This window comes from Salmo salar, chromosome 22, assembly GCF_965601325.2.
Source record: "Salmo salar chromosome 22, fSalSal1, whole genome shotgun sequence".
Taxonomy (NCBI): Eukaryota; Metazoa; Chordata; class Actinopteri; order Salmoniformes; family Salmonidae; genus Salmo; species Salmo salar.
The window spans coordinates 18,241,488-18,261,355 of record NC_138312.1 but is presented as its reverse complement, the minus strand read 5'-3'; the positions used below and the strand labels follow the sequence as shown (position 1 = coordinate 18,261,355).

The 19,868-nt window shown below is 42.8% G+C and overlaps 1 protein-coding gene across 2 annotated transcripts in view; it reads left to right on the top strand.

Annotated features, from left to right (window-relative positions):
- The window catches only part of LOC106582898 (protein NDRG3), a 66,599-nt gene that overhangs the window by 11,905 nt on the left and 34,826 nt on the right, over positions 1-19,868 (top strand). For both annotated transcript variants that reach the window (XM_014166490.3, XM_014166489.3), the window contains exons 2-3: positions 18,025-18,096; positions 19,588-19,620. In XM_014166490.3, coding sequence (XP_014021965.2) covers positions 18,040-18,096; positions 19,588-19,620 — 90 coding nt within the window. In that variant the 5' untranslated portion in view covers positions 18,025-18,039. The remainder of the gene's footprint in view (positions 1-18,024; positions 18,097-19,587; positions 19,621-19,868) is intronic.

Below are 19,868 nucleotides of genomic sequence, written 5' to 3'. Positions count from 1 at the left end.
GGGTTCTAGTCAGGATTCTTGCAGCCGTATTTAGCACTAACTGAAGTTTATTTAGTGCTTTTTCCGGGTAGCCGGAAAGTAGAGCATTGCAGTAGTCCAACCTAGAATGGATTCATCTTTCTGCATCATATTTGGACAGAAAGTTTCTGATTTTTGCAATGTTACGTAGATGGAAAAAAGCTGTCTGTGAAACAGTCTTGATATGTTCTTCAAAAGAGAGATCAGGGTCCAGAGTAACACCGAGGTCCTTCACAGTTTTATTTGAGACGACTGTACAACCATCAAGATTAATTGTCAGATTCAACAGAATATCTCTTTGTTTCTTGGGACCTAGAACAAGCATCTCTGTTTTGTCTGAGTTTAAAAGTAGAAAGTTTGCAGCCATCCACTTCCTTATGTCTGAGACACAGGCTTCTGGCCAGTGCAATTTTGGGGCTTCACCATGTTTCATTGAAATGTACAGATGTGTGTCATCCGCATAGCAGTGAAATTTAACATTATGTTTTCAAATGACATCCCCAAGAGGTAAAATGTATTGTGAAAACAATAGTGGTCCTAAAACGGAATCTTGAGGAACACCGAAATTTACAGTTGATTTGTCAGAGGACAGACCATTCACAGAGACAAACTGATATTGTTCCGACAGATAAGATCTAAACCAGGCCAGAACTTGTCCGTGTAGACCAATTTGGGTTTCCAATCTCTCCAAAAGAATGTGGTGATCGATGGTATCAAAAGCAGCACTAAGATCTAGGAGCACGAGGACAGATGCAGAGCCTCGGTCTGTTGCCATTAAAAGGTAATTTACCACCTTCACAAGTGCAGTCTCAGTGCTATGATGGTGTCTAAAAGCAGACTGACGCGTTTCGTATACATTGGTTGTCTTTAGGAAGGCAGTGAGTTGCTGCGTAACAGCTGTTTCTTACATTTTTGAGAGGAATGGAAGATTCGATATAGGCCGATAGTTTTTTATATTTTCTGGGTCAGGATTTGGCTTTTTCAAGAGAGGCTTTATTATTGCCACTTTTAGTGAGTTTGGTACACATCCGGTGGATAGAGAGATTGTTCTTATTTTCCTCAATTAAGTTGGAAAGAGAGGATGATCGAGCAGCAGTGAGGGCTGTTCGATCCTGCACGGTACTGTCTTTCCAAGCTAGTCGGAAGACTTCCAGTTTGGTGTGGCGCCATTTCTGTTCCAATTTTCTGGAAGCTTGCATCAGAGCTCGTGTATTTTCTGTTTACCAGGGTACTAGTTTCTTATGACAAATGTTTTTAGGGGTGCAACTGCATCTAGGGTATTGCGCAAGGTTAAATTGAGTTCCTCAGTTAGGTGGTTAACTGATTTTTGTCCTCTGATGTCCTTGGGTAGGCAGAGGGCGTCTGGAAGGGCATCAAGGAATCTTTGGGTTGTCTGAGAATTTATAGCACGACTTTTGATGATCCTTGGTTGGGGTCTGAGCAGATTATTTGTTGCGATTGCAAACGTAATAAAATGGTGGTCCGATAGTCCAGGATTATGGGGAAAAACATTCAAATCCACTACATTTATTCCACGGGACAAAACTAGGTCTAGAGTATGACTGTGGCAGTGAGTAGGTCCAGATACATGTTGGACAAAACCCACTGAGTCGATGATGGCTCCGAAAGCCTTTTGGAGTGGGTCTGTGGACTTTTCCATGTGAATATTAAAGTCACAAAAAATGTGAATATTATCTTCTATGACTACCATGTCTGATAATAATTCAGGGAACTCAGTGAGGTACGCTGTATATGGCCCAGGAGGCCTGTAAACAGTAGCTATAAAAAGTGATTGAGTAGGCTGCATAGATTTCATGACTAGAAGCTCAAAAGACGAAAACGTTTTTGTTTTTTTTGTAAATTGAAATTTGCTATCGGAAATGTTAGCAACACCTCCGCCTTTGCGGGATGCACGGGGGATGTGGTCAGATGCCAGATGCTCTCGGGGTATGCGAGAACACGTGGGCAGACGAGGAGAGAGCAGTAGGAGTTGCAGTGTTATCTGTGGTAATCCATGTTTCCGTCAGTGCCAAGAAGTCGAGGTGCTGGAGGGTAGCATTGGCTGAGATGAACTCTGCCTTGTTGGCCGCAGACCGGCAGTTCCAGAGGCTGCCGGAGACCTGGAACTCCACGTGGGTCGTGCTCGCTAGGACCACCAGGTTAGAGTGGCAGTGGTCACGCGGTGTGAAGCGTTTGTGTGGCCTGTGCAGAGGGGAGAGAACAGGGATAGACAGACACATAGTTGACAGGCTACAGAAGAGGCTACGCTAATGCAAAGGAGATTGGAATGACAAGTGGACTACACTTCTCGAATGTTCAGAAAGTTAAGCTTACGTTGCAAAAATTTTATTGACTAAAATGACAAAGATGATACAGTACTGCTGGCTGGTGAAGTAGGCTAGCTAGCAGTGGCTGCGTTGTTGACTTTGTTTGAACGTGTAGCTGGCTAGGTAACCTATTTTCGTCGCGGGGGACGAAAATAGCTGGCTAGCTAACCTCGATAATTACTCCAAACTACACAATTATCAAACTATGACAAAGTCAACTAACACTGCACTAGTCAAATCGTTCCGTTGTAATGTAATAGTTTCTACAGTGCTGAGTGCTGCTAGTCAGTAAAGGTTGGCTAGCTAGCAGTGGGTTTGATGATGACTAGGTGTGTTGACTAAGTCTGGAGTCTGGACAACGGCGTCGCGTCGCAGCGCGGCTGGCTAGCTAACCTCGATAATTACTCTAAACTACACAATTATCTTAGATACAAAGACAGCAAAGACAGCTATGTAGCTAGCTAGCACTACACTAATCACTACACTAATCAAGTCGTTCCATTGTAATGTAATAGTTTCTACAGTGCTGCTAGTCGGTAGAAGTTGGCTAGCTAGCAGTGTTGACTAAGTTAGGAGGACGAAAACAGCTGGCTGGCTAGCTAACCTCGATAATTACTCTAAACTACACAATTATCTTTGATACAAAGACGGCTATGTAGCTAGCTAAGAAAAAATTGCTCAGATCAAACAAATCAAACCGTTGTAATGAATTGTAATATTACCTGTGGAGCGAAGCGAAGTGCGACTACCCGCTCCAAACCCGGAATTATTATTATTCTACAATGTAGAAAATAGTACAAATAAAGAAAAACCCTTCAATGAGTCGGTGTGTCCAAACTTTTGACTGGTATTGTATATTTCACAGCGGTTTAGATGGATCAATGATTCTCAGACTATACTGTACTTGCTTGTTTGGTCACATAAACTGAAATTAGGAAAACTATTCGAATTTTTGCAATTGGGGCAGCAGGTTTCCTAGTGGTTAGAGCGTTTGACTTGTAACCGAAAGGTTGCAAGATCGAATCCCTGAGCTGACAAGGTAAAAATCTGTCGTTCTGCCCCTGAACAAGGCAGTTAACCCACTGTTCCTAGGCCGTCATTGAAAATAAGAATTTGATCTTAACTGACTTGCCTAGTTAAATAAAGGTAAAATATTAAAAAAGGCAATGGCAGAGTGATTTCTGCATAGTGCATCTTTAATTCGGAACAGATATTTACGTTTTTAGGAAATGTGGTCACATAAACCTGAGAGATTTTGCCGTAATTCTGTTACCAACGTTTGCATCTGCACAGTTCTTCCACAAAATTTAGTTTTTGTACATTTTTCAGTGGAAATTGTTAAAAATAGTCGTTGTGCATGGAGTTGTATAGTTTGTTAAACTTTTGAAGTACATGGTTTTTGTTTTAAGGGGGGAAAAAAACATAGGCATACTATATGTCCCTAAATCAATATTCTGTTAAGCCTCTATTGTATTAGCCTAGTCAACAAACATCAAAGACAAATATACATGAGTATAGACTGGTGGGTCGTGACCAACTTTGGGGCAAGACAGACTGGGTTGGCTTTCAATCGAAACAACTCACGACTCGTAGCCTTTTGCGTTGCACGTGCATCAATACCGGGATGTTGTCAACTAACCTGTCTTAACATCCATTTACCAAAGGGGACTATTCAACATTATATTCAGGATGCCGTTCACATCCCACCGTCCTTTCTCCATTTTGGAATGTGTTTTAGTAACTGTGTTCTACTGAAATCCAGTGGTAATCTTTGGATACCAGGGGAAGACGATCTCTTGGAGAGAAACCACAGAAGCTCCTCAAAGAGGAGTACAAACAATTGACTCACCTCCAGGGAGCTGATTCTGATGCTCAACGAATTTAGCTGAAAACCTTAGCATCCTATCCTTGTTGCCAAACTGTAAAGGGGATTTTCAGGTGAACAAAAGAGAGGGGCAGTCACAGATATTGTCAATCATAAAACATTTTGGTTTAATTACAAGTTGCAACAGGGAGACATTTTCTCTCTTTCTATGCTGGAGGCGTCTCCCTGTTGCAACTTGTAATTAAACCAAAATGTTTTATGATTGACAATATCTGTGACTGCTGTTCTTTTATTCACTTGAAGATCCCCTTTACACTTATTCAAAACCTGGGTCTATACGTAAATGGTCAGTTTTACTACATTGTAATAACACTCATACTAGTTAGGCCTATACTCCACTACTGTACTCTAGCCGAACAAACTGGACATAGTAAACCTCTCTGAACCTCTGTACAGTCTCATCCATAGTCATATGAAGCTCTGGGGTATCCTTTCCTCACAAAGCCAATCTCTTGGATCACACCTCTGGGAGCTCTCTCTCTCTATTTATCAGCGTCAGCAGTAGCAGCAGCAGCAGCAGGTGGTGAGAGAGGGAGCACAGGTGGCCGGCTTGTTGATCCAGGAAGATGGATAGAGTCCAAGCCAGCCCTCTGGATGCCCTGTGCTGTCCTTCACTGCTGCCCGGGTTCATTTTCACAGTCGCACACATACAGACACACACATGAATGCACGACATGTACACACACATATAATACATAATATTCACACGCACCTGTGCTGCAGTGAACTAATAGGAGACGCCAGACTAGGGCCGTTGTGGTGACTGTATTACCGCCACACCGACAGTCACAAGTCATGAAGGCAGTCAAATTCCACGGTAATTAGGCTTCTCCAAGCTGTGATGCTGCTGCTGGTAGGCTACTAATGACCAAACTTACTAACTGCCTGGTACTCTGCACTCCATTGTCCCTCAAAACACTCTGACATCAGTGCAAATGTTATAGAAAATCTAATCAAACACTTTGTGAGAGCCCATGATCTCATGTTGCGCAACATTTCTATAGGCTACGCAATTGCGTAAGAAAACAGAGTGATTGCCTCTACTAAAAATAGAGGAGGACCCCATCAGCTTTCTATAGGCTAGACCTACTATATTTATTTCTCAACTTTTCATTGCTTATATTTACAACAGGAGTATAGCCTACCTGGCTGGCATGAAAGTGAACCATGCAAAAAGCATCTTCCATTCGCAATTTAAGTGCATAGATGACATATCTTTTCCCACTGCATAATGGTCCTTTCTAAATCAAAACAAATTTCACACACATATTAGTATTAGTATAAGACAAGATTAAATCAAGAATAGTCTGATGGGTGACAATATTAGTCTATGACTAGTGAATGATATATTATCACTTGTGAATGATGCCCAGCATAAGAAACAATGTTGATTTTTTTTTTGCGACCTTTTTCGAGTCATATTCGCGCATTAATCCGCTTTACAAGGGGTGTAGAGCCTAACTGGCATACATAAGCAGCGTGTGAGTTTCAAGTTTGGGGAAGATCATTTTCACCATAAAAATGCACCTTTTATAGTAAAAGCATTACATGCATAGTTGCATTTGCGGTCCCTTTTGTTAATGGTGTTTTCCTCGCTTATAGCCTACTACCATGTGTGCATGATAGTTTATCAACATTTTAAGCTAAATGTTCTTATCTGTTGCGTCAGCCACATTGCACAATTTTTTTGGGGGGGATGCTTGTGGTTGTATTAATTTGGGATCCAGACTATGTTTGGAATATTTATTTCTCGCACAGAATAGAATAGGTCAACTTTTGTACTATGGGGGATAGTAGATTGACATAGGCTAGTGCTTTTACTGTTTGTTAGGCCTACTCATCTTGTTGGCTGACAACAAGTAAATGTGGACAGTTCTTTCAATATCTTCAATATACTCTAAGGAACTGGATAAGGATGCACGGAGTTGTGTACCAGATGTGTCTGTCTTCACTTGTAGAGAAAACCCGATCACGTGATGGAGGGCCATGTGAGTGAGAGGTGATTCAGAACGCTAAGCACTCAGGGAGAAGGGCACAACGGCCACTGGCCGCAAAAGGCATGGATTTTTTTAGGGTGCTTTACGCCCACACAAAGGGGATACCGCCGTGAAATTCTAGGCATTATCAAGTGCTTGTCAAATTGTGAATGAGTGACTGATGTATTGTGTACAGCCTACGCAAAAAATTAACACAGAACCCAAACCGGCTGCGTGCGTGCACCATCATGCATAAATGTATTTTGTCCCCCCACACCAAACGCGATTACAACATACAGGTTAAAATATCAAAACAAACTGTGAACCAATTATATTAACTTGGAGACAGGTCTAAAAGCATTAAACATGTATGGCAATTTAGCTAGCTATCTTGCACTTGCTAGCTAATTTGTCCTATTTAGCTAGCTTGCTGTTGCTAGCTAATTTGTCCTGGGATATAAACATTAAGTTGTTATTTTACCTGAAATGAACAAGATCCTCTACTCCGACAATTAACCCACACATAAAACGGTCAACCAAATCGTTTCTAGTCATCTCTCCTCATTCCAGGCTTTTTCTTCTCTTGACTTTATATTGCGATTGGCAACTTTCATAAATGAGGTGCATTACCGCCACTGACCTCATTCGTCTTTCAGTCACCCACGTGGATATAACCAATGAGGAGATGGCATGTGGGTACCTGCTTCTATAAACCAATGAGGAGATGGGAGAGGCAGGACTTGCACCGCGATCTGCGTCAGAAATAGAACTGACTTCTATTTTAGCCCTTGGCAACGCAGACGCTCGTTGGCGCGCGCAATAATTGAATAACATAGATTTCTACATTTATTTTGCAATGCTCACGCACGCGACGCGAGCGGTGTAGTTAGCCTGTAAGCAGAGCTCGTGCCTTTAAAGCGACTAAAAAAATCATCATTAGAGTCGCATCATGCAGCCTTACAATGTATTAAAAATCAAAACATATACCCCAACGTTTGTAGAACAACTAAAGTTACATTGATAACTCTAAGCATATATTTATACCTATTTTTTTGTTAACCGCTCAACACAGAATAGCCGTACGTGCGCATTCCCTCATCGTTTGGAGAAAATATCCATTCTATTTTTTTGTTCAATTGTATTCTTCATACTATAAAATAATGCCATGGACTTCTAAGCACATCTTGCCTGCTAATTGAACTAGGGTAGCTATAGCCAGGACCTAACGTTAGGAGAACTCAGAGTATGCGGTTCTGTTCTACTCAGAGTATGCGGTTCTGTTCTTCTGAATTAGACTACATTTTCTTCATGTCATGTTTCTTTAGACCTGTCTAAAATAAATAATGGGTTTATTGTGAAGGTGTAGGATATATTACTTGGATTTATTAGACTTTTTAAAAATGTACACGTTCCAAAGGTCTTCATCATGTGTTGAAGCCAAGAGATGCTAAATGTGTTTATGTTAATTAACGGTCAATTACCGTGAGACAGTTATTTGCTTAACAATCGCCAGCTGACGATTTTGTGACAGCTATAGCCCTACACCAGACCAGATACTTTCCTCAGTCGACATCTGGGTATCTACGCTGTTGGATATTCTCAACAAGGTGTTAAGGTGTCTGGGAGAGTGTCCAGTGACTGCATTTACTGTATATTTCTGACCGATTTAAGATCTATGGATTGGACACTAATGGATGGATGTATAGTCCTCATTATTTTTCCTCTTCATGGGAAGACTGTTCTTCTTTTGTGTTAATTTTGTTTCTACTTTATCTATTATATTTTGTTTTATATATTTTTACGTTTACTTGTTCATAAGTGTTTTGTCCGTCTGTTATTGTGATACTTTTGCCTGTGTGTCTCAGCTTTTGTGGGTTACATCTAGAGATTTCTCATGTTCTGTATCTAAAGCACCACTTGGGAGGCCTTTGCTCCGTTCAACAAAACACTTCAGCAACCGATCGATGATTGTGGTCAGGCTCCCCCCGTACATAAATATCCACTACAAAGTCAGCCTTCTAGAGAAGGGAGTCAAACGATGGAAGGTTATAGACAGGGTAAAGAGTATAAGGATTTTGTCCTTGGCTTCTTTTAACAGGCCCAGAAAATGTAATACCCAACCAGTTGTAATTGCAGAGATGCAAATATGACGCCCCAGTGAATTGAACTCCTCCTAGGGCTGTTTCTGTGAGTGCAGCTAAACTGAGAACAAGAGGAACATAACAAACATCAAACAATCATTTACTAAGTGAATGGCACTCAGTGAGATTGGGCCTGTGCTTGAGCAGCAGCTCCCCAGTGAGTCGTGACCCTGCTGTCTGTGGAATGTATGTAGACCACAGGATAGATCTGGGCATTTCCATGTAAAAGGACCCATGTGAAGTTCATAGGAGCATGTGAAATGAAAGCTAAGAGTATATTTTATTTAGAAATTAAGGCATATATACATTTTTCAACCATTTAACATCCTAAAAATGTTGATTTAAGGAAATGCTTTGGTTTCTGGTCCAATCTTGGAAAAGGAGTCTTGGACAACATCAACCAGAAGAAATCTTAAGGTATCAGAAATACATCAAAAACAGTGTTGAAGTAAAGACTCCTGCCAACTAATATCAACACTTATATTTAGTTTTGGAGATATTATTTGCCTTCTGTAAGCTTAAGAAACATTGCATTGTGCCTTGTAATTCCATTACCAAAAACCCATATATATTATCTAATTTCTCTACCTCATGAGGGGGAGGATAATGAAAGTTCACAAAGTAACAAGTAAAGGTAGACCTACCAATTAGTTCTAGCCTGCTGTGACACAGGCTGGGATCGAGTGGCGCAGTGCCTTAGACTGCTGCGACACTCGGGGGGGGTGGGGGGGTACTGTAACAAGCATCCTCACCCACTGAGCACTGACCGACACCAACGTCCATGGATGGTGAAAAGTAGTTGAAATTTGATCAATCCACCCTGGCTGGACCAAATCCTAACAAATCATAGACCTCTGTTTCACAAGTTTGGACACCACTGTACATTACTGTACTACAGTAGAGTTCAGCACAGTATAAAACAGAAAAGAAAAGTACTGTAGAGTACTTTACTGCTGAGCTGTACTGGGATGTCCAAACTTGTGAAACATACACTTCTGTGATTTGTTTCAGATTTGATCTTATCTGGACCAACCAAATGTGGTCTTGTCTGGGGGCGGAGTTCATTACAATAATAACTCATGTGTATAATAATACCCAAATATGCAAAGGAAGGATATTGCATGTAAACTCTCCTTCCAGACTCACATCAAACATCTCCAATCCAAAGTTAAATCTAGAATTGGCTTCCTATTTCGCAACAAAGCATCCTTCACTCATACTGCCAAACATACCCTCGTAAAACTGACCATCCTACCGATCCTCGACTTCTGCGACGTCATTTACAAAATAGCCTCCAATACCCTACTCAACAAACTGGATTCAGTCTATCACAGTGCCATCTGTTTTGTCACCAAAGCCCCATATACTACCCACCACTGCGACCTGTACGCTCTCGTTGGCTGGACCTCGCTTCAGAATCGTCGCCAAACCCACTGGCTCCAGGTCATCTACAAGACCCTGCTAGGTAAAGTCCCCCCTAATCTCTGCTCACTGGTCACCATAGCAGCACCCACCTGTAGCACGCGCTCCAGCAGGTATATCTCTCTGGTCACCCCCAAAGCCAATTCCTCCTTTGGCCGTCTCTCCTTCCAGTTCTCTGCTGCCAATGACTGGAACGAACTACAAAAATCTCTGAAACTAGAAACACTTATCTCCCTCACTAGCTTTAAGCACCAGCTGTTAGAGCAGCTCACAGATCACTGCACCTGTACATAGCCCATCTATAATTTAGCCCAAACAACTACCTCTTCCCCTACTGTATTTATTTATTTATTTATTTATTTATTTTTGTCCTTTGCACCCCATTATCTCTATTTCTACTTTGCACTTTCTTCTACTACAAATTTACCATTCCAGTGTTTTACTTGCTATATTGTATTTACTTTGCCACTATGGCCTTTTTTTTGCCTTTACCTCCCTTATCTCACCTCATTTGCTCACATTGTATATATCCTTATTTTTCTACTGTATTATTGACTGTATGTTTGTTTTACTCCATGTGTAACTCTGTGTTGTTGTATGTTGTCGAACTGCTTTGCTTTATCTTGGCCAGGTCGCAGTTGTAAATGAGAACTTGTTCTCAACTTGCCTACCTGGTTAAATAAAGGTGAAATAAAAAATAAATAAAAAATATCCCAAATGATGCATTTCTGTATAGTACAGATCAGGGAGCCATGATATAATTATGTAACTGGATGTAAATCCACTTCACCTACTGTAGTTCTATAACCTAAATATTTCATAGAGGACAGCCCATTCTCTCTGCAGACATCTTTTCATCTTAATTCACAGCAGATATTTAAGAGTTTGAGGAAAATGTGATCACATAAAAAAAATGGATGGGAGATTTTACTGTAATTCTGTTACCAAACTTTGAATTGGCACAGTTCTTCCAGTAAATGTGTTTTTGTGAAATGTTCTGTGTAAATTGTTCAAAGTAGTCCTTGTGCATAGAGTTATATGGTTTGTTGAACTTTGAAGTCAATGGTTTTTGTTTGTCATACATTTTAAGTAAAAGGTCTGAGTCAAGGCGTAATGCCGTTGTCATGGAATTGCCCATCTGTGGGTAGTGTATGTACAGAAAAGATCTGTGCTCAAGAAGGCATTCTTATCTCACATAGTGTTTTTAGTTCCTGTTACTGTACTTTGTCTTAAATGATCTAGACCTTAGACCTTTGGAGATATTTGAATGGTCAGCTTTCAGGGTTTTGCCTCAACAATACTGAGGACATTTTACACTGTTGAACCCAGCTGTGGTTGATAAATTGTTTGGGTTGGTCTGATGAGCGGTTTTATGTATATTATCATGAAAAGGTCATTGGTCGTCATGGCGTCACCGGTAGGGCTGCATGGAGGGGGGTGACTGCCCCCTTTTGTAGGCGACCAGGAGAGGAGCGACGGCGCCAGTGCTGTTCTGGGAGGGTCCACCTCTGTCTGTCTCAGATTGAGTTGTCATGATATGTCACAGTGACAGTCAGCCATGGCCGTGTGATGGCTCTATCAGGAGAAAGGCTAAACCCTATTTGGTTAGACCAACAGGCTGCTCACCACAGATCCATACATTTCTACAGACTGACCTAGACCCAACCCACCTACCTGCGATCCACATGGAGATACTCTCATATGCCTGTGTTGAATAAAGAATACCACCTTGAATTGTTTTCTATTTAATAGTCTCGCAGAGAGAATGGGTGTGTGACAGTGTCTTGGTTATCTCTGAGTGTGAGCCTTGCTGTTTCGTTGTCACACTAACATGTACCGATGACCTTGTGGTTCTGTCATCCATCTTTGGGCCAGTGTTCTGCCCTGTAGTGTAGACACACCAGACCCCTGGATCCTGTAAACCTGTTATGTGGAGTAAGGTTCACCGTGGCACACCTCTGACCTGAACCCCGCCTCATCTGCTCTCGTGCTCTCTCGTGCTCTCTCGTGCTCTCTCGTGCTCTCTCGTGCTCTCTAGTTCTCTCTAGTTCTCTCTCTCTCTCTCTCTCTCTCTCTCTCTCTCTCTCTCTCTCTCTCTGCCCTTCTCTTTACCTCTGGCTCTCCCTCTGTCCTGCCTCTCCACTCCTGTCTGAACAAGTAAGCAGTGCTAGGAATCCCCCACAGACCATCCCTACCAGCTCCTTGGCGGGGCAGCCTGCGAACAGGGTGGAGTGGGGCGTTCAGGCACAGACAGTCGAGATTCTATTAGCAGCACTTGGAACAGACACGTCAGCCGGTCCATTCAGCCTTATTTATAGCAGGAGTAGCATCACTGGTAGTGTCCTGGACAATGTTATAGATTGTAGCAGATTTATTGGGAGTCATTCATCTGTTGTCATTCCGCTCAGTAGTATATTTTCTTTAAGTTGCCCCTGTGCGTTTTGCGAGGGCTGTGTTGGGTCGTATTGATTTACCAATGATGATAGTGCGTGCCAGTTGCCATTGTCAGAATGGAAGGGCAGTGTCTCCATTCTCTGATTTTTAATCTGTTTAATAGTCCTTTGGAACGTCAGATACACCTCCAGGTTGTTTACCTGGTTGAGTCGTTTTGTTCTATTTCAATCTGTGGGTGTAACGTCATGAGAACAGTGCATACAAGTAGAGCGTTTTCCACCGCTAGTGTTGAGTCAGAGGTTCTGTGCCATCTTCATGCTCTATAATCAACCCCCTTGATGTAACAGGGGTATCATTGCTTTTCTGGCCTCGGAGAGAGCATAAGACACTGCAGAATCAAATCACATCGCTCTATAAGTGCAGTGTAGTGCTCAGTCCACCACATGACTTATACATGAACACCAAAATAGACATTCCTGAGTCAGGAGAGGCTGAGGGTGTAGGCCACACACTGAGAACATAGAGAGACTTACTCATGGGCAATTCCATGGTAATGGAATTACACTCAGACCTTTTCACTTTAATATGTATACCAAACAAAAACCATAGATTTCATAGAACTCTATGCATAATGACTCCTTTTAACAATCTCCACTGAATATTTTATGAAAACACATGTACAGGAAGAACTGTGCCTCTGTTTGGTAACAGAGTAACAGGGAGATTTTACCGTAATTCTGTTACCAGAAAATGTTTTTTATTTATTCATTACTGAGTCAATTGTTCACAGTGGTCATTGTGGATAGAGTTGTATGGTTTATTGGTTTTGAAATACATTTTAAAGTGAGTCTCAGCGTGATTCTGTTGTCGTGGAATTGCCCTCATACAATCTGCTCTCAATGACACTCAGGATCTACGTCATGATGCAGTATTTATGGTTTAGACATATACTTCCTTTAATTTCATGTTTAAATGGAGTTTTCCAGTTTGCTATTTGCAGTGGGGAAAAAAGAGTGCTCGACAATGACTCTCTCAAAGTAGACTGCTGGACAGGTTTTTTTAGTGTGGTAAAATTAGCATCCCTTAGAATTTGTGACATAATGATTTGTGCGCATGCATGTTGGGGGGGGAGGGGGGGGGTGTATTGGAAACCTGCTGATGATGCCAACTGATACAAGGTCTTAAATCAATATGAGAAATGCCTTTTTTAATCTCATAAGTACATTAGCAGATAAAGTGCCCCCGCAAGGTATAATGCAATTCTTTAAAAGCCCTCTAAGAATAATGAGAGGTCTTGCAGCGGATGTTCCAAAAGAGAGCGACTTGACAGAGCGCGTGTGTGTGCCCCTGTGTTTTGTTTGAATACGACAGGGTTGCCCAGTCCTTAGTGACTTTAGAGAGGGGGATGAGGCTCCCCTTTTGGCAGACAGATAAGCGCAGTGACGGCTGTGTGCCAGTGAGGGCTCTGATAATGAACTGAACCTCGACCAGTTCTGACACACACACACCGGTGACTGTGTTTTGAGTTATTGCTTGTATGAGGGTCAGGAAGTTAAATCTTTGAGAGTGTCTGTGTGGTTGTGTTTTCCAAAATGAAAGTGACAGGTTTAGACATTGAAGTCATTATAAATGAACAATGTATTGTGTATTTGGCTGTTAATCCTTCAAAGATCCAGAGAAGTGCTTGGCATTATGTGGGCTCAGTTCCAGATTATTCCTAACACGCTAACCCAGGCTGCTACTTTTGGTCAGAGAACGAGGGAAAATCTCTTCATTTCACAGAATTATACTCTGGGATGGATTACGCCTTTCTTGCACTGACACTTGCATTTGTCTTTTGTCACTAGCACTAACTTGGCTGATAGCTCCTTTATTGAGGAAAGGTTTTAAGGATGACTGTGGGCTGGGTGGTAGCCTAGTGGTTAAGAGGTTGGTCCAGTAACCAAAAGGTTCCTGGTTCAAATCCCCGAGCTGACAATGCAAAAATCTGTCGACGTGCCCTAGAGCGAGGAATTGAACCATGTAAGTCGCTGTGGATAAGAGTGTTTAGATATAAAGATCAAATATGTGTGGTTGTCTCGTCTAGCCACCTTAACATGAATGCACCAACTTGAAGTTATACACAGACTAAGCGCTCTAAACAGTGTGGAGGAGGGCACCGAGTGGAGCAGCCAGGGCAGATGTTTATAGTGAGATGTTCCTGGTTTGTACTTTTTCAGAAGGTGGCCATGACAGGACCATTGAGTCACATAAAAGAAAGCAGGCATGGGATCTGGTATCAATTGTTGGCTGGGAGGGCAGCGTGCGCATCCCAGGAATTTGGCTTGTTTTGCTCGTTTTATTTATTTTTATGCCTGACTACCAATCCAAAACACCTTCCCCACACACATAGGATTCTCTGTTCTTTAATTGGGACTGTCATTAAAGTTATTTGGCCAAAAATGAAACGGGACAGCCAGAAAACCGACAGTCCCTCTATTTCAGCTTGTTGTCAGGGCTGCTCTCGCAGTAGATCCTTCAGCCACAGGGGACCTTAAGATAGGTCAAATCAGGGTCACCATGGTAACATACAGGCAGGTTGGTTAACTCAGGGTCACCGTTGTGACAATACGGTAGGTCAAATTAGGGTCACCATGGTAGTGTCTAGGTAGGTAGGAATAAGGTCACCATGGCAACATGTAGGGGAATAATTCAGGGCCACCATGATGGCGTTTTAAGGAAGGCTACCTCAGAGTCAGCATCATGACTAGGTTCTCAGAAAAATGTGATCCATCATTGGACCCTCTCCCAGACTGCACTGCTCTTCAAGGTGAGATGAAGATAGATAGAGGGGGAGGAGTGTGAATGCGTCCTCTCCATCGATCATTCAGCACCGGCTGCTGACAAGGCAGCTACAGGACTCCCTTTTGTTTCGCGCTGGCGCGTGTCTCAGCACGAGGCTAAAGCTAATAACACCTCTGACCCCCAGCTAGCCCAGGTCAGAGGGCAGGACATCAACGGTGGGTTCTCCTTTAGACCAGTGGTGTTTCAGTCACACAGGATGGAAGACGAGGAACAGAGGAATACACAGTCAGACATTTTAAAATAGGACTATTTTAACTCTTAAATTCCTATTAAGTAGTATATTCCCAGGACTTTAGTAGTATATTGCCTGGTAGCTGGGGTGAACACTGAGCTTTCTTCAGTTTTGTGGCTGTGGATTTCCAGACAATTATGCATCTCATTATACTTTTTTAGCTGTTTCCACCATTTCCCCTTCCCCCTTCCTCCATATTTATCCATGCACTTGGCATGTTCTTAGAATAGTCTGATAAAAGAGGCATTTAACCAAATGTGACCATCTCTCTAATGGACTAACAGTCAAATATGTTCCACAGAGAGCAAACGCATGCCTTGTCTATCCATCTGTCCTCTCGGCTATCTCCTCTTAACTCTCATTGCCTGAATAATCTCTGAATGACTGTATCTGAAGTGTCTTACATGGCACTGTGGATGAATGTGACCACAGGGAAGGAGTTAGATGATTTAGCGTTTCCTTCCAGACCTACACTGCCCCGATCTGTTAATCCCATTATAGTCTATCTCTTCCCCTTGTCTCTTTGGCTCTCATTTGCCCCAAGGGGCTCCTAGCTTAGAATAAACATCGCTGGCTTTGTCTCTATGGCAACCGCAGCACACTGCGTACAGTAGAATGTGAATCTGTTGGAGACGGAGGTGCCTAGTCGTGACCTGGTGTTCTTATAGTTAACATGGGACAGGGTCGGGCCATAGAACATATACAGTACAATAAAATATAATACCACTTCCTATTGTGGGGTAGCTCTTAGGGATTTATCCCCCCCCAAATGAGAGAGGGCAATTCCACGGTAACTGAATTATGCCAAACAAAATTTTAACAAACCATACAACTCTCTGCACAATGACTACTTCGAACAATTTACACAGTAAAAAAAAAATACATTTACTGGGAAAAACTGTGCAAATGCGAAGTTTGGTAACAGAATTAAAGTAAAATATCCCTGTTATTCTGTTACCAAACTTTGTATCTGCACAGCACTTCCTGTAAATGTGTTTTTATCAAATATTCAGTGGAAATTGTTAAAAGTAGTCATTGTGCATGGAGTTCTGTGGTTTGTTAAACGTTTAAATTAATGGTTTTTGTTTATTATACATTTTTATAGTGAAACATCTGGGTCTCAGTGTAATTCCATTTACCATGGAATTCCCAAGAGCAATTGTTTGTCAGGTAACCCAGTACGGGTCAAAGGAGTTGAGGTGTGAAATGAACCTGTCTGTCTGACATTAGGGTATAAGCCTGACCCTGCCCCCTGGGGGCTACGTTAGCCGATTAGAAGGCTATGATTACAGTTGGCCTTTGCTACCGGCCCACTTTCTGTGTCAGCCAGAGGAAGTGTTGGATTGATCCGGCCAATACGCTCAATCCGCTCAAGCATGCAGAATATCTGTTTTTCTTTTTCTAGCTTCTTGTCAAAATATTATTTAGTTCCTTTGAGTCGGATTTGTCAACAGGATTGCTGGGCATATTTTCACCCTGCTAAGTACCGTCGACGCTTGATGTGCAGGCATAAGCTACCGTTTTGCTTACTTTTATGTGATGGAACGTCCAGTCTGTTTCAGGAAGGCAGTGAAGTCTTGCCACGGGGATATATTATGTTATGTATATTATATTTCACTCAGACGGAGGCTATTTACACTGGTCATGCACTATAGCAGGTCTAAGAACAGCCTAATGGTTCCTGCTGACTCAAACTGGGACGACGTCATCTGTGGAGTGGCGCTGTTCTGGTTGGTTGAGTTCCAGGCAGTCCAAGCAAATCACCAACCCACCCTGAAGGTTAAATGCTACCTCAGCTCAAGGTTGTCAGAGGCGGGCCCTGACACAGGAAGTGATTGTAGTACTGGAACTCCCATTGGCTGTTGTCAATCCCAATACCCATGGCCTTTTCTTTTGAAGACCAGCCTTCACTGCATTTGTACTGTAAATGTTTAGAGCAATTTTTCTGTTAATTGAGCTTGTTAATATGAGTATATAAAAAATATAGGTGAGAGTTAGTTACAATATGGGCTCAGTTTTATTGAATTCTGTTGTTAGAGGCATTGACCTAAGAGAAGGCCTCTAGATGATATCTCCTGTTATCTGTAACATGATCTTGTCTCTCAGAGAGCCAGGTAACAGAACACCATTAAGGTCCTCACCTTGAGCAGGCGGCGATGGGGTAAAAGGGGCTGGCTCTGGTGGGGGTGATTGCGTGCCGCCCGGGCGTCGTCTCTCTCCGTGTAATTATTTGCCAGGACAAACTGAGGCCTCAAGGGGAAAACAAATGAGGAGGGACTTGTGCGGTATCCCTGCTTGCCTTTCTTCCTGCCTGTCTGGTCCCTGGGTGTAAACTATGAAAGGATAGAATCACCTTTAACACAGACAGTGAGAATTCTCTTGAACCCCTCAGCTCCATCATCCTCATCCTCATCACGTGTGTCACGGCGACACAGCTCAGGTCTGTTCGGGAGAGTCCCAGGGGAGGAATGCCTGCCTCTCTCATCCCACATAAACAGATCAATCAGCCTGATGTGTAGCTACTAACTGCTCCCATGTTAACTAATAGCGAGAAGCTGACATGAATCTGAACATCTTATTGACGCATAGTCTCTCAGATCTTCTTTGAGTTTGCATTGACACATACCATCATACAAAGACTATTATTTGCATGTGCTATAATTGTGCAGCTCTAATTTCTGAAGATTTGCTATGTATGCCATGTATAGCTCACATAGAGAGGAAGACAAGAAATTCACCTGTCTGTCTCTTGTCTCCTCTCTGTCTCTCTCTCTGTGTGGCGTAGTGACAAGACAGGAAGATGGATGAGCTACAGGACGTGCAGTTGACTGAGATCAAGCCCCTGCTGACCAATAAGGTGAGAGGATGAGATGACCACTTGCATGGGAGATTTATACATACACAGACAGATGTGCAGAATGTTGCCTATACATGACACACGGAGACTTATTCAGTATTTGTCTCCAGCGTGAACAGTGCCTCTCTCCCCACTCCAGAACGCTGTTCATCAAAGTGAATTATTTACCATCTCAGCTTCACTGTAGTGAGGGAAGAGTCAATAGAAGAACAGAAAGCAAGGGATGGAGTTAAGCTCAAGAGAGAGAAACAGAGGATAGAGAGCGAGACGGAGGAAAGGGGGAAAGATGAAAGGGGAAGCTAGCATAAACTCTGCTCTTTTTTTTGTGAGCTTGAAAGATTCAGGTGAGAGGGAAGAAACCTCCAGCAGATCAAGGCTTTCTTCCCACGGTTCCTCCAGGACCTCAGTCTACACTGCAGCATCAGGGAGGGCATGAGCTCCGAGCCTGCCTCGGAGAAGGAAGTCAGCCCATCTGTGTAAATTGACCGCTTTTAAACCCAGAGGGGACTATTCTGTTCCAGACAGTTCCAGTGCGACCTGGAATTTTCATTTAGGAGCACCAGTACCTAGAAAAATGACAGATTCTAGCTTTATTACCCCAAATATTTAGCATTGTGCTCCTAAATTTCTTTGTGTACATCTACGTTTTTTTAACTCAGGCGCATACATCCTTCTTGTAAAACAAAGGTCGGTGTAGAGCCCTGTAGACTCTCTGCTTCACAGGAAATACGTTGATGTATGGGTTGAGGCAGAGGGTGCTGCGCTATGCATCATGGGCTGAACAGGCCATTTATCACCTGACGGTGGTGCTGGTGAAGTGGGCTGGCTGTGGAAAGAGAGGAAGAGGAGAAGTGCGAGGGTTTACTCCCGTCATTATCAGTCCACGTTAAGCAGACCACCTGCCTTCCCTTCTTTGGGGCAACAACTCCCATTGTTAGGGTAGAGACAAGACCATCTTGTCAAGTATATACAGTATCTTGGCTGTGGACCGGTTGAAGGAAGTAAGGCAGAATCGTGAGCTCATCTGAATGAATGGGTTTATGGCTGACCTCTCACTCCATCTAGTGGCCAGGCCACCTCATTAAGAACCAAGCAGACACTCACAGAAGCCTGCAGGATAGACGTGAGGACATGGTATGGTTATAGGTGAGGGAGATAGATGGGATGGCATATTTCGTCTGTCAATTAGCCAGTGCATGTATACTGGAACTCCCATAGTCGTGTTTTCTAAAATGCCGTAGGGCTCCCGAGTGGCACAGCGGTCTAAGGCATCACTACAGACCCTGGTTCGATTCCAGGCTGTATCACAACTGGCCGTGATTTGGAGTCCCATTGGGAGGCGCACAATTGGCCCAGTGTCATTAGGGTTTGGCCAGTGTAGGGCGTCATTGTAAATAAGAATTTGTTCTTAACCGACTTGCCTAGTTAAATAAAATATTTTCTAACATCCAACACCTCATTAAAATACCTTTCTTTCCTCTTTTCTCTCAGAATTCCCGTAACTTCCAGGACTTTGACTGCCAGGTGAGTGTCTCCAGTTCTATATGAAACGGATGCTGTTTTGCACTGATCTATTTCAGTGATGTGATTCAGGCCAGGAGAGCTTTGAAAGGGCTCTCCTCTCAGTTCCTGTTAATTGAGCCAAACAGAGGGAAGGTGTTCTGCTCAGGTAACAAGTGATGGTTTGGGGACATGGCCTCATTCTGATCCTCCTACTACAGCATTTAGTTTGCCCTGGATTTAACTGGACTTCCTTTCTCACAACGAAGAGT